Here is a 15893-nt window from a genome sequence, read left to right on the forward strand (position 1 = left end):
TTTACAGTAGGGGTACATTATCCCTTATAATACATGAGTGATACTCAGAGTTCCCTGTATAACTCAGCCTGCAGCCTTGTGCCTTTATATGGGCACAGAACCCCTCAGTGACTGCTAATATCCTTATCATTTACAGTAGGGGGTACATTATCCCTTATAATACATGAGTGATACTCAGAGTTCCCTGTATAACTCAGCCTGCAGCCTTGTGCCTTTATATGGGGGGCACAGAACCCCTCAGTGACTGCTAATATCCTTATCATTTACAGTAGGGGGTACATTATCCCTTATAATACATGAGTGATACTCAGAGTTCCCTGTATAACTCAGCCTGCAGCCTTGTGCCTTTATATGGGGGGCACAGAACCCCTCAGTGACTGCTAATATCCTTATCATTTACAGTAGGGGGTACATTATCCCTTATAATACATGAGTGATACTCAGAGTTCCCTGTATAACTCAGCCTGCAGCCTTGTGCCTTTATATGGGCACAGAACCCCTCAGTGACTGCTAATATCCTTATCATTTACAGTAGGGGGTACATTATCCCTTATAATAATGCCTTTATATGGGCACAGAATATCCTTATCAGGTCAGCTATATCCTAGGGACAGTAATCCCATTTTTGCAGGGTAAAACTAATCAGCAATATACCGAGAAGCCTCTGTCTAATAAGCAGCCTGATATAGGCTGCAGGTGGGGGATGGGAGGAGTTTGTTTATACAGAGGTTTTTTTTACTAAACTCCTGGTATTAACAGGAAGAGTAAGTTGACTTTATTTATCTTATTAGATTCTAACCTGTTATGTTTAAAAAGAACCCGAAACCATACAAATGTCCCAGTGAAACCGCACAAAGGAAGTCAGCGCAGCACAAGTTCTACTCAGTGAGCTGAGGCTGAACAAGGGGTGTACTGGCCCTTTAACTGAACAAATAACCATGATTGTGCCATTATATTCCTGTGCTTCCTCCCATACAAATAACAATATTCCCCATATTCTTCCCTAAAAGGAAATCTATGCTAATTCCCAAATTCCAACAACACAAACTAGAAACAAGATTTTTATTGCAACAAAATAATTGAATCCTGGCCCAGTTATTGTTTCTGTGAGAATCAACTGGGTCTCTGCCCTGTGCCGGATTATACTGTGTAACACCCCGGGGGGGGGGGGGGGGGGGGGGGGGGGGGGGGGAGACACAGCGACACAGACAAACATTTTCTTGCTCTTCCTATTGGAGTTTCCTGATTATTTTTAACTTAGGCTCTGATTGGCTAGAGGCTGACAGTTGCCCCTCCCAGAGCAAGAACGGGGGAAATCCGTGTTGCTTTATAGTTAATAGCACTCAGTGAGTGCAATAGGCACCCGTGCCCACGTGATAATAAGCACAGGCAGATATTTCTGGATGTATAACCCCCTGCTACATACAGTATGTGTAACGCATATAATTGAAATACAAGCTTTATGGAGTCACCAAGTGGTTACAGCTGAGGCTTCTCAGCATTGGGGACACCCAAGCCCCCGAGTAACAGCCCCTATTTGTGCCAATAATGAATCTGACTTGCACACAGCCAATGATTTCCTCAAGCTGCACTGCTGGTACTATTGGGTTTCTATTGCTCTGACTGCACTTGTATCAAAGCAAAGGCGGCAGTGTAACAAAGTGACCGACAAACTGTCACACACGCCCGCCACTTGGGAGGGAGGAAGTGCGACACTTAGACATGGAAGGAGCTCAAATGTTATCTGCTACTGGCAGCAGGGCGTATGGGCACGGCACTACTACTACTTGTGTTTTAGCCAAGATCCAGGCTTTAATATTCAGTGGGGAGTTTCCTGCATCAACTCTGTGGGCATCAAGTATAATCCCCCACTGCTACTATAGGCACCATCTCTCCCTACTATACCTGCTATCCCACAGCCCCAGTCCCTTCCCAGAGGCTATTATCCCACTGCTACTATAGGCACCATCTCTCCCTACTATACCTGCTATCCCACAGCCCCAGTCCCTTCCCAGAGGCTATTATCCCACTGCTACTATAGGCACCATCTCTCCCTACTATACCTGCTATCCCACAGCCCCAGTCCCTTCCCAGAGGCTATTATCCCACTGCTACTATAGGCACCATCTCTCCCTACTATACCTGCTATCCCACAGCCCCAGTCCCTTCCCAGAGTCTATTATCCCCCCACTGTTACTATAGGCATCATCTCTCCCTACTATACCTGCTATCCCACAGCCCCAGTCCCTTCCCAGAGGCTATTATCCCCCCACTGCTACTATAGGCACCATCTCTCCCTACTATACCTGCTATCCCACAGCCCCAGTCCCTTCCCAGAGGCTATTATCCCACTGCTACTATAGGCACCATCTCTCCCTACTATACCTGCTATCCCACAGCCCCAGTCCCTTCCCAGAGGCTATTATCCCCCCACTGCTACTATAGGCACCATCTCTCCCTACTATACCTGCTATCCCACAGCCCCAGTCCCTTCCCAGAGGCTATTATCCCCCCACTGCTACTATAGGCACCATCTCTCCCTACTATACCTGCTATCCCACAGCCCCAGTCCCTTCCCAGAGGCTATTATCCCCCCACTGCTACTATAGGCACCATCTCTCCCTACTATACCTGCTATCCCACAGCCCCAGTCCCTTCCCAGAGGCTATTATCCCCCCACTGCTACTATAGGCACCATCTCTCCCTACTATACCTGCTATCCCACAGCCCCAGTCCCTTCCCAGAGGCTATTATCCCCCCACTGCTACTATAGGCACCATCTCTCCCTACTATACCTGCTATCCCACAGCCCCAGTCCCTTCCCAGAGGCTATTATCCCCCCACTGCTACTATAGGCACCATCTCTCCCTACTATACCTGCTATCCCACAGCCCCAGTCCCTTCCCAGAGGCTATTATCCCCCCACTGCTACTATAGGCACCATCTCTCCCTACTATACCTGCTATCCCACAGCCCCAGTCCCTTCCCAGAGGCTATTATCCCCCCACTGCTACTATAGGCACCATCTCTCCCTACTATACCTGCTATCCCACAGCCCCAATCCCTTCCCAGAGGCTATTATCCCCCCACTGCTACTATAGGCACCATCTCTCCCTACTATACCTGCTATCCCACAGCCACAGTCCCTTCCCAGAGGCTATTATCCCCCCACTGCTACTATAGGCACCATCTCTCCCTACTATACCTGCTATCCCACAGCCCCAATCCCTTCCCAGAGGCTATTATCCCCCCACTGCTACTATAGGCACCATCTCTCCCTATTATACCTGCTATCCCACAGCCCCAGTCCCTTCCCAGGGGCTATTATCCTCACTACTCTTACTGTACCTGCTAAGGCCATACTAAGTGCTGCTCTGCTTGGTTACACCCCCACCACAAAATTCATCTTTGGGCAAATTTCCCAGTGACATTAAAAGGTCAGTGTTATTAGTGGTGGGCAAAAGCTTCCTGCCTGGATACACACCCCTTTGCAGAAGGCCGCAGACAAGGGGAGGTGTGAAATGCTACGCACCTCTCAGACTGTCTTAGTGTCGCTGCTGTGAAACCACATAATATTCTCTATATAAATAACATTCTGACTGTATGACCTTTGCACAAACTGTCGCTTCGCTCTCCCTGGGGAACGTACCAACATAACACATAGGGGAAGAGGGCAGGGAAGAATAAGTCTGTGTTTGTGCAACTGATAAATCATATAAGACCACAGAACAACTCAGCTTTTAACCATTTAGGGCAATGTTGCCAATAAGGGCAATGGCACGCAGTAAGATTTGATGTCGTGGTTAAACCTGCTCTAGGTGGGCCAGAAATCTCCCGAATATGATTTAATCACAGAAAAACACAAAGGGAGGAAATTTTCAAGTCTTTTTCACTTACCAAACATCCACACGTCACTGGCAGAGGTAAAACGTCTAAAGTTAATGGACTCCGGCGCCATCCATTTAATGGGCAATTTGCCTTTGGAAGCTGCGGGAACCACAATATTTAAGGTTAAATCACAGTAAATGATTATAAACAGAGTATTGCGTTCTATTGGTTATAACATTTATGCAGCTAAGATTGGGTCAATATTTAGTATTTAATGTTACTGTACAGTAGTACAGAACATTCTGGCGCTATATAAATACATTATTATCATACTTATTATTATTGACATTATTGACATAATCAATAATAACGATTATTAATAATAATAATAATAATAATGAGAAAATCCCTTTTCCAATGGCACATTGGGTGTTTTGTCTGTTATTTCCAAGGTTAAAGCTGCAGAGAAAAATCACCTTTTGCTTAGAGCCAATAACCCTTTCCATACAGCACAGACAAACAGCAGGCTTCCATACATTATATACTGGCTCTCACCTTTATAGTAAGTACTGTCCTCCATATATCTGGAGAGGCCAAAGTCCCCTAATTTTACACAGTCCGAGGACGAGACCAGTACATTTCTAGCAGCAATATCTCTGTAACAGAAAAGAGAACATGGATATGAATCCATCAGTGTAGAAATGCGAAATATATGGTATTATCATCTCGGCTGCTGATATCCAGCACATCAACATCTCACAATGGGAAGAACTTGTGTGTCTAAATTGCCAGCTGAAACAAATCCCTATATTAAAGTAGAAAATACATCAGTTTAGCGGGGGGAAGCCTCTGAGTATAACAGGGGGCTGCTTATTATATATAGATTTTGGAAATATAAAAATGCAAACAGTGTCCAGCAGGTGTCACTAGTGGGTAACATTTAAACAGAAGCCCAATGTTACCAAAATAGACATTTGTATTAACTCTTTCCCAACCACATTTTTTTTCCCTTGGTTTAGCATCAACTTGTAATAAGTGTGTTTGTTTCCAGAGGAAGTAGCACCACCTATAGGAGAGTTGCAGATATAACACTGACGGGGAACGGACTGAGCTTTGTAATGTAACATTTTCAAGAAACAAAAAAGTATTTCATTTCATTCCCAATAAAATGCCCCAATGATAAGTAACTGCTCATACCTATGTACAAATCGTTTGCTTTCCAAGTAGGCGAGCGCCGTGCTGAGCTGGTAAGCGTAGAGGATCAAGGATGCCAGATCCAGACTGTATTTTCTGACTTGTAAAAATGATCTCAGCTTTTGGAAATGGAAAGAAAATGGGTCAGTACCGCAAAATGTAATGTGGGTGACATGCCTGGGGGCTAACGCATATTGTACATACACCTACAGCTACTTAACCATTCAGTACTACTCATGAGTTCCATAACTAATTCAGATAAGTTCACTACTTTTCCCCTTCCATATTATATACAAAAATTGAATTTATTGTGTGCCCAGAACATTCCTTCTCTGTATATTTGTATTTATACATATGGGTAGGAGGTGCCATAGTGTTTCCCTTAGACAGTACAGTATGGGGGTACAGCTTATTGTGTGCCCAGAACATTCCTTCTCTGTATATTTGTATTTATACATATGGGTAGGAGGTGCCATAGTGTTTCCCTTAGACAGTACAGTATGGGGGTACAGCTTATTGTGTGCCCAGAACATTCCTTCTCTGTATATTTGTATTTATACATATGGGTAGGAGGTGCCATAGTGTTTCCCTTAGACAGTACAGTATGGGGGTACAGCTTATTGTGTGCCCAGAACATTCCTTCTCTGTATATTTGTATTTATACATATGGGTAGGGGGTGCCATAGTGTTTCCCTTAGACAGTACAGTATGGGGGTACAGCTTATTGTGTGCCCAGAACATTCCTTCTCTGTATATTTGTATTTATACATATGGGTAGGGGGTGCCATAGTGTTTCCCTTAGACAGTACAGTATGGGGGTACAGCTTATTGTGTGCCCAGAACATTCCTTCTCTGTATATTTGTATTTATACATATGGGTAGGAGGTGCCATAGTGTTTCCCTTAGACAGTACAGTATGGGGTACAGCTTATTGTGTGCCCAGAACATTCCTTCTCTGTATATTTGTATTTATACATATGGGTAGGGGGTGCCATAGTGTTTCCCTTAGACAGTACAGTATGGGGGTACAGCTTATTGTGTGCCCAGAACATTCCTTCTCTGTATATTTGTATTTATACATATGGGTAGGGGGTGCCATAGTGTTTCCCTTAGACAGTACAGTATGGGGGTACAGCTTATTGTGTGCCCAGAACATTCCTTCTCTGTATATTTGTATTTATACATATGGGTAGGGGGTGCCATAGTGTTTCCCTTAGACAGTACAGTATGGGGGTACAGCTTATTGTGTGCCCAGAACATTCCTTCTCTGTATATTTGTATTTATACATATGGGTAGGAGGTGCCATAGTGTTTCCCTTAGACAGTACACAAAGAGAGCTTTAAGCAATTTATAAGGGTCATTATAAGTCCCCCTTATCATTTATAAAGCTGAGCATGCCTTATTAAATGAACCAGTAAAGGCATTCCTATAACTCAAATGAAATACTGGCACTCCTTGATATCAAAAGAAGTACCTGTTGAAATATTAGGAGAATGCAGGCACAGAGGAAAGCAATATGGCAGGTTTCACTTAAGTTAATATATAATACTATATAAGGGAAATATATAGTATATATAGTAATATATAGTATAGTATAATTACTGTATAAGGGAAAGTGGCTTAGAATATTTCACTATGTTATGACAGTAATATATAAAATATAATGCAATATAATACAGATATCTATTGCCCGGTGGAAGTTCCATTAGAACCTACCTCTCCCAGGGTGCACAGTTCCATGATAATCCAGACTGGGTTCTCCGTAATGACTCCAATTAACTTCACAATGTGCGGGTGGTCAAACTGGCGCATAGTTACTGCAAAAAAAACAGAGGCGGCATTTAGTTTAGTAAGAGCCACGCAACACCGAGATGAACAGTAGGATAACCCCCGATATGGGCAGCAGAGTACAGGGTTCCTGTGAGTAAAACAAGATTGACTCATTCCTACATTATTTTAACCAAAAATAGAAGTGTTGCTAAAGGAAAGATGGGGCAGGATACAGATATTTATGGGAAACTCATGGGTATCTGTGAGCAGGTACTGCCTTTTCACCATTTTGGTACTGCCATACTGGTTGCAAAGTCCAATGAGAGGTATGGAACTGGAAAGGGGTACAATTAGAATGGGTCTAGGACACATTTTGGGCACATACTCCCTTCTCTGATACCCAGAGGCCACAGTTCCAACCACTTGTGCCTAATCCCTGTGCAGTAAGGAAGTGTACTTACAGCCAATACCAAGCGCAATATCATTTATAATAATAAGTCAGATGAAAACATCCCAGGTAACCCATTTAGAGCATGGAGACACCGGTGTACCAATGCTCTGCATGGGCAAAGGCAAATGGGGCACCTTGTAGCCAGTGGAGGAAACCAAGTGACAGAAAATACCTTGTCTCTGCCCCAAATGTAAATCATATTAAACAACACAAAAATGACAGTTACTTGTTATTCATGAGACCCCCATAAAGAAAACAGGAGAGCTGAATAGGAAGAGATGAAGGGGTGCTCCATACACTTCAGGCCTGGATTACACATTTGTTATATGGCTCTCAAACATAGAGGGGAATTTGTGGCCCATTCTCAAAATGGAAAAATATATTATAAGCCATGGGCAATAACGCATTGGGTGTGGGTGGCCAAATCCGGCCAGTGGCACTCATTTGGCAAGGTTAAAGCATATCTTGCAGTGTATGGTCACCTTTAGGCCTACGGGCTCAAGTGGTTGTGCAGAGCCCATGGGACAACTATACCTGCAGAGCTGGGCCTGTATATGACCACATTTAACCCTGTACATGCTGCAGAATGAAAAATCCACAAAAGCAGATGTGCAATTACAAATAAGCAGGGACTACAGACACCAGAGAACATTTCTTGGTTATTAATGTGTTTGACTTGAGCTAACATCCCCCAGGCAGCAGGACTCCCACCTGTCTCCAACAACTGCTCATGGACCAGAGGCCAATGCAACAGCTACTGTGCCAGTGTATATTGCTCACCTGGCAGCCCCTTCTTGATTCTGTTCACTAAACTGGGTCTCACAAGGCTGAACTAGAGCAAAGGCTGAGTTGCAAAAATGTGCGTGGGAGTTGCCATATGCATGATTTCAGTTTTCGCTTCAGTGTCAATGTCAAAAGAGGTGTATTAGGCTTTAAAATTGTCTGGTTAAAATGTTTATTAGCCAATTTCAACATGTTTTGGAGCAAATATTCCATATATTGAATGTACAGTGCCGCGTATAGCTCATGTTTTGGGGAATACAGGTGGTTAAAGGCTAAGGGGCGACTGCCCAAAACTGTGCCACCATCACTTCAAAACAGGAAAAACAGAAGCTAGTAACTGAGAATTCCCAGAAATGTTTGTGCCACCCTGACGCATTAGCCGACAGCTGCAGTGCCAGCAACACTGGGTGCCAGAAAGTACCCGCTTCATCTCGGGATTCCATGCCAATCTCCAGCAGGCTCTTGGCAGGAATGGAAAGGGATCTTTGTGGTGCCTACAAGCAGAGCAGCCCTCCTTTTTGAGTGGGGGTTGAAACGCGTTGGGTTTTTGTTATGTAAATAAAAGTTTATTTTTGTTATATTATTTGGATGCGCCCTGCTTCTCTCTTACATAGTTGGTTGTTCTACTGACTGCCCCGGTGGACCTGCACCCAGTATTAGGGCAAAATAGACCTCTTACACGCTGTGGCCCATTTTCCAACTCTTTTCCCTAGTTTACATCAATGTATGCCTGACCCTCCTTTCAATAGCAAAGAACTTTATTTAGTAGAAGTGGGCCTGAGGCTCAAGTTTTTATTCTTCGCTTCCCATTTGCCAAGTCCCAGTGCAGGTTTCTCCACTGTAAGCAACAATAGAACATGGCAAGTGCCACCCTAACGCCCAAGTGGTGAATGGGATGGGGTGCCAAAGACTTACAGGCCTCTTGTAAGAACTTTTCTCTCACACTGTCCGATGTGCAGTTCTTACACGTTTTGATTGCGACAGCCATGGCCGGATTCTCCTATAAAATAAGCAGAGCGCAGCCGGTTAGCACCACACACAATGGGGGACATAGAGAAATACAGTGTATTGCTTTGGATAGAAAGTGGGTGCTTAGTGACTGCTCATTAGCTGATAGGAATTACAGCTCCCCGGCTCCCGCTGCCGGCAAGAGGGCGACTACATAAATTCATTTGGTAGAAATGCATCATAAAATCACCTAATTAGACAGCGCCTCGGAGTGACCCAATATACAGCAGCCCACCGAGCTGTAAGTGCTTAGCTAAACATTAATAACGTGTCTGAGCAAAGAACGGCCAGGCTCCATTTAGCAGGCGAGGAGTCACATCCCCGCAGTGGTGTTATACAGACAATAACTCACAAACACAAATTAGCCCAATAGTTTGGCCGAGTAATAAAGATGAGACACTAAAGTTTGGGCAAAGTGCAACTGTGTCACTTTACTGTATAAATCGTAGGAAATGGTCAGATTAAAGGGTTATTAATTGCAGGGCAGAGGCGGTAAAGTGCAATTAGTGGGAGAATATCGGCTTTTATTCCTTTTATTGTCAATTTGCAATCTGGTTGCAATGGCTAGCGTCAGCCAAGGGGCCCATTGTGCCACACAATAGATGCACAAATACAATAAGACAACATGGCTACAGTGGCGCTGGGATACCCATCTGGCAGTAGCACTCTTACTGCCCAACCCCTGCAATTATATGAACAATAAAAGAGTCTGGAGAGATCATTAGATAGGCTTTACTCCACTGATAAAAATTTTTTTAAAAAAAGCATTTTACAGAGATATTTTACACAGCTTCACATAGGGCTAGGGTTGGTCTTATACCGGGGGGCTATGATATCAGGGGTGGGGAAATAGGCAGACTGTGGGGGTGAAAGGTGGATGGGGCCATTAAATGGGCAGGAAAATGGGCAGAGCAGAGGTGGGCCCATTGTTATAAACGGTGATTGGCAGGAAAGGGTGTGAGGGAAAGGAGGGAATTAAAGGCCAATTACATTGCTGGTAAATATGTAATACTTAACTGGGAATTTACTGACTAGGCTGGTCAAATACTGGCCGTGTAGCAACCCTACATAGGGCCACACCAACGCTTTGCCAGTTTGTCTGTAGTTTACACAAACTGTATTGTAAAAACATATATATATATATATATACACACACACACATTTACTACGAGCCAGGTTTTGAAGTTGGACTAAATGCAAGCATAAATAACAGTAAAACAGGTGGGACAGCAACAGAGCACTCACCGGACTCATGTAAACCCCTTGGTGAACATCTCCAAACTGCCCTTCACCAATGCAGCGTCCCAGCTCAATGCGCTCTCTCTGGATCTCATAATCGCCAGCTGTGAGACAGGATAGAAGGGATTTAGTACCCAGCTGGTGGGAAGCCGGGGTCAGGGTGGGAGGCATCTGTACAGCAGGCACCATGGGATAAATATTAATAGCTCAATAACCCCATGTGGCGCTGCGGGCCAAGCTCACCTAACCATCTGCATTCACACTGCATTCATTCCCAGTTGCTTGTCTGACTACAGTTTAACATTGGCTCAGATAAATACCCCAGGGCTGTATGGCTAAAAAGCCCTAACATAGAGCAATACGACACTTTAAAGGGGAAGTGTTACTATATAGAGCTCAATTAAATAAGGGGTATGCCATTTTTTTTGTACATGCTGCATTACTAAACTTGCCACTGACAGTACCGTTTCTCACCAGCTTTCCCAAGGAATGGATCTTTTCCATGGATAACAGCAGAACAGCGCCACCAACTGCGCTTTTTTTTTTTGTAGTGAGAAACAGCTGAATAAAAATAGCAGTATCCTCTTTTAAGCAGCTCTATAAAACCCCAACGTAACCATTGATGTGAAACTACAGATCCCATCAGCAGCAGTTTAGGAAGCCATTATGAGGATGGTGGGAAGTGTAGTTACACAGCAGCTGGAGAGCTACAGGCTGAGAATCAGCCCAGTGAGCTGTAAGGAGTTTTTAAGGGAAAGGGAGGGGAGGATGATAAGTACGGTGGCCCCAGAGCAAAGCAACATTCATCCCACGGCAGGCAAAGTAAAATGATTGGACAGAGACCTGTTACCTTCGTCTAATCCATAGCTCTCTGATTGGCAGTTAAAAGGGGAATAAAAAACACAAACTGGTTTTACAAAAGGTTAAATGAATTGCAACAAAACAACACACATGGCCTCGGCACCGGAGGCTAATGAGCAACAGGCGGATCGGGAGACAGAGAAATAAATCAGCTGATTCCAGGACACGTTACTTGCAGGCCAGTTGGCACAGACATCATGGCAAATAGATGCCAGTCTGGGGTTTTTTTTCATCTTAAAAAATATTGTTTGTACAATGAAACCCCAAACAAGCATTTATTTGAAACAAAATTAGGGTGAAGACACACTGAGCTACTAGTAGCAGCTACTAAACGCCAGAAAATCTCCTGCCATAGACAATACTGAGAATTGCCTCTGCTAAAACACATGTAGAGACAGTTATCAGTAAACAATCAGCATTGTCTGTTTTAGTAGCCATGACAAGTAGTTGCAACTAGTAGCTCCGTGTGTCTTCACCCTAAAGGTGGCCATACACGCACCGATATTATCGTACGAAACCTCGTTTCGTACGATAATCGGTGCGTGTATGGTATGTCAGCGAGCCGACCGATGTCGCAGGAAGCTGCTGAAATCGGTCGGCTCGTCGATCGGCCAGGTTAGAAAATTTTGATCGGGCGCCATAGAAGGCGCCTGACCAAAATTCTCCCTTCAGAGCTGAATCGGCAGAAGGAGGTAGAAATCCTATTGTTTCTACCTCCTTACCTGCCGATTCAGCCCTGAATGGTGTGTGGCGGATCTGACGATGTTTCGTGCGACCGATGGTCGTACGAAACATCGTCGGATCGCCACGTGTATGGCCAGCTTTATAAAGAAGAGGAGACATAGGTGATTAAAGGGGAAGTAGCACATACAAACACCGAAACAGATAACGGTCAATTTTAAGCATATATAGAGAATGGAGGAGCACTCACCAAACAACAACACAGCATGCCTGGGTGCAGGTAAAATGTGTACAGAGCCACAAAAAAGTACCGCACTCAACAGGCTCAGATGGAGTAAGTGATTCTAATAAACTTCTTTTGTTATTCCAGCTGAGCCTGTTGAGTGTGGTACTTTTGTGTTGCTAAATAAATAAATAAATATATATATATATATATATATATATATATATATATATATATACACATATACACCATACACAGTGTGCTTTCTGCTCTGTAGTGTGCCAGATGGGTGGGAACTATTTCCGTCGCACAAGCTGATTGGCAGGTACTGTATATCCTCCCAGATGCCCAATCCCAACCCCTGACACAGCAGAGAGCAGAAAGAACACACTGCATGGAAATCTCAGAACTGCACTGAGCTTCAAATGTTTAATGGGGGGAGTGGGGGGCATTTACTTATGATAAGAATGAAATGTGGCAATGAATGTGAACACGTCTGTATCACTGACAATGATATAAACTACATAGACATGGCATACAGACATCTCGGATGATGCCCTGTTCCTTGCTATGTGGTAGGAAAGATACAATGTCCCCAATAATAAACAACAATTCTTGTGATTTACAGACAACAGAGAACCGATATATCACATTATTATATTACTATTTTTATTTTTAGATCAGCTTTAATTATATTGTCTTATTGGACATTCACATACTGTTTATACAGTTTATAATACACAAGAGCCATGTATATTCTGTAAATTATATCCTTATAAATGGTGCTTAGTGATGTAATTTCTGTCTCAGGACTCACTGAAACTTGTGTATTATAATAAATAATATACTGTACCCCCATGGTGGTACGAGGCCTTCAGCCTCCTGCTTTTATATGGTCATGGAACTCCTCTGTGACTAATACTATCCTTATATTTTACAATAGGGGGTACTTTATTCACTATATATTATAAGGAACTCCTCTGTGACTTATAATATCCCTATATGTTACAATAGGGGGCACTTTATTCACTATATATTATAAGGAACTCCTCGGGGACTTATTATATCCCTATATGTTACAATAGGGGGCACTTTATTCACTATATATTATAAGGAACTCCTCGGGGACTTATTATATCCCTATATGTTACAATAGGGGGTACTTTATTCACTATATATTATAAGGAACCCCTCGGGGACTTATAATATCCCTATATGTTAAAATAGGGGGTACTTTATTCACTATATATTATAAGGAACCCCTCTGTGACTAATACTATCCTTATATTTTACAATAGGGGGTACTTTATTCACTATATATTATAAGGAACTCCTCTGTGACTTATACTATCCCTATATGTTACAATAGGGGGCACTTTATTCACTATATATTATAAGGAACTCCTCGGGGACGTATTATATCCCTATATGTTACAATAGGGGGCACTTTATTCACTATATATTATAAGGAACTCCTTGGTGAATTATAATATCCTTATATTTTAAAATAGGGGGTACTTTATTCACTATATAAATGCACGGCATCCTTTCACTTTGCCTAGGTCCCTTCACTGTAGCTGTTAAACCAGGCACAAGCATCCTATGCAGCAGTGCTGTAAATGGTAATGAGCCATGTTCTGTTGGACAGTGACTCTGATACTGACCTAGAATTCCTGTCATAAAGAAAGACACTACTTCTGCTGTTTGCCAGAAAGGAAATAGAAATAGTCACGTGAGCACTAGCAAATATATCCTCCACACAAGCACAAAACATAACAGTAACATTTCCAACAGTAAAGCTCAACTCCAACCCCCCCAAATTGTACCCGCCCCGAGGTGCAGCAGCCCTTTAACAGTAACGATCCAGGCCTTCACATCTACCCCCAGCAGCTCCCCATCTTGGATCCTGTTAGGCCATCTCTTGTGTGTCAGTGGCACCGCACATGCTCAGTGTGCCCTTGGCTGCTACTGAGACGATGATCAGAACACCAGTAGAAAGTGTAATAGAAGCTGATGCTTCAGGGCTGATTATCAATTCTGAAATACAAAGCTCTAGTTTTTGGAATAACTATTCAGCCTTATATTGTACATATACTGCATATTGGGAGTGTTATATACTATATATTGTAAGTGGGTCCCTGAGCTCAGGTAAGTGACCGCAGCACAGAGCAAGTGCTGGGAATCAGCAGAAAAGGAAATGGGGGGCTACTGGGGGCATCTTTGGGGGCACAGATCTTCCCTGATAAAGGGCTGGTACAAAAGTTCAAAACAATGTGCAATATATCTAGATTAATCCCCAGATTTAATAAAAAGTACAACGTTTGCCAATTAGTAGTAACCCATAGCAACCACAGGTGACCAGTAAATTCTACCTGCTGATTGGTTGCTATGGGTTTCTGCTCCTGGGCAAACCAAGTGCCTTTAGTTGCATAACCCCTTAAGTCTTGGGTTGAGCTTTACTTAATTTAACACCATCGCCATTCATTGCTGTATGTAGTTTGTATTAGAGATGCACAGAATCCACTATTTTGGGATTTGGCCTAACCCTGAATCCTTCATAAGAGATTCAGCTAATGAAGGGGGAAAAGAACCGCACGATTAAAAATTTCCAACTTCCGTGTTTATGCAATGAAAAGTCATGTTTTCAAGGATTCGGATTCAGTTTGGCCAGGACCATGGATTCGCCCGAATCCGGCTGAATAACACCGAATCTTGGCCAAATCCTGGATTTTGTGCATCCCTAGTTTATATCACAAACTTCCGTTTTTCTGTAGGTATTATTCAGGGTCATACCAGCACCCCCACCACCACCCCACAAACCAGTCCGTCCCATATACTTACTGGAAGGCATAGTGTATGTGTCCTCTTCATCTATAATTTCTGCATAGTCGTCAGTCTCTGGAAGGAAAACATAGAGACAAGAGTTAACGATGCACTAACGAGGGAGGGGAGGAAGGCGAGACACCCAGAGCGATTCAGTAGATACAGATTGTTACACACACGGAGAGTGTGATTTACAGGAGAGAGACGTGTGAATGACACCCTGGTTCTGTGCCAGACTCTCCCCACTAGGCTTTCTGTCACTCGCCTTGTACAAATACCGTCCCCGCTGCACTCAACCTCACGTCTTGGCACCATCGCTATTTGCTTTCCCCGTGTATAGGCTCGCAGTGATGTGACCTGGGCTACATCGCTCATTGCTGTATCTAGCAGCAGGGCTATTCATTATTCATACAGCTACATGGGGTGGCCGGGGGGTGTAATGTATATTCATGGTGTATTTTTGCCTCTATACATGTATTTATTGCACCAGGAATAATATTTAAGCTAAAGATCAGAAAGAGACTGAATGGAGAGCCCTGGCCTTCCCTTGCCCAAGCCCTGACTGTAGCGGTAACGTGAGGCATACAGAGGAAGCACATTAACCCATAAGGGTGAAGCCACACGGTGCTACTTAGTAGCAGCAATTTTTTCACGGTTCACTAGATGCCAGAAAATACAGCGCTGCTTTGTCAGCCAGAGCCGTGGGAACTGCACTATTGCTTCAAATTAATGACATTGGAAATTAAAAATTGTGGCCTGAAAATGCAGAAGTGAGTATTTTCTGACACAACTGAAATGATATGGGGGCCACTCTCTGCATTATGTAACCTGTTACAAACACCTATTTGTCATTGCCCTTATTCAGTGCCTGAATCACTGGGAGCCTATAAGGGCCCACTCAGCGCCTATATTCAGTGCCTGAATCACTGGGAGCCTATAAGGGCCCCACTCAGCGCCTATATTCAGTGCCTGAATCACTGGGAGCCTATAAGGGCCCCACTCAGCGCCTATATTCAGTGCCTGAATCACTG

The 15893-nt window shown here is 43.6% G+C and overlaps 1 protein-coding gene across 13 annotated transcripts in view; it reads right to left on the reverse strand.

Moving 5' to 3' along the window:
* Positions 1-15893, reverse strand: part of ptk2 (protein tyrosine kinase 2) — a 151163-nt gene that overhangs the window by 18788 nt on the left and 116482 nt on the right. For 5 of the 13 annotated variants that reach the window (XM_004915026.4, XM_004915034.4, XM_018095176.2 and 2 more), the window contains 9 exons: positions 14881-14937; positions 13704-13739; positions 11125-11145; positions 10281-10378; positions 8943-9027; positions 6740-6840; positions 5026-5141; positions 4384-4484; positions 3898-3987 (listed from right to left, as the gene is read on the reverse strand). In XM_004915026.4, the coding sequence (XP_004915083.1) occupies positions 3898-3987; positions 4384-4484; positions 5026-5141; positions 6740-6840; positions 8943-9027; positions 10281-10378; positions 11125-11145; positions 13704-13739; positions 14881-14937 (705 nt within the window). The remainder of the gene's footprint in view (positions 1-3897; positions 3988-4383; positions 4485-5025; positions 5142-6739; positions 6841-8942; positions 9028-10280; positions 10379-11124; positions 11146-13703; positions 13740-14880; positions 14938-15893) is intronic. The other 8 variants (XM_031904112.1, XM_018095180.2, XM_018095179.2 and 5 more) reach the window with 2 other exon arrangements.

This window comes from Xenopus tropicalis, chromosome 6 (genome assembly GCF_000004195.4).
Source record: "Xenopus tropicalis strain Nigerian chromosome 6, UCB_Xtro_10.0, whole genome shotgun sequence".
In the NCBI taxonomy this organism is placed as follows: Eukaryota; Metazoa; Chordata; class Amphibia; order Anura; family Pipidae; genus Xenopus; species Xenopus tropicalis.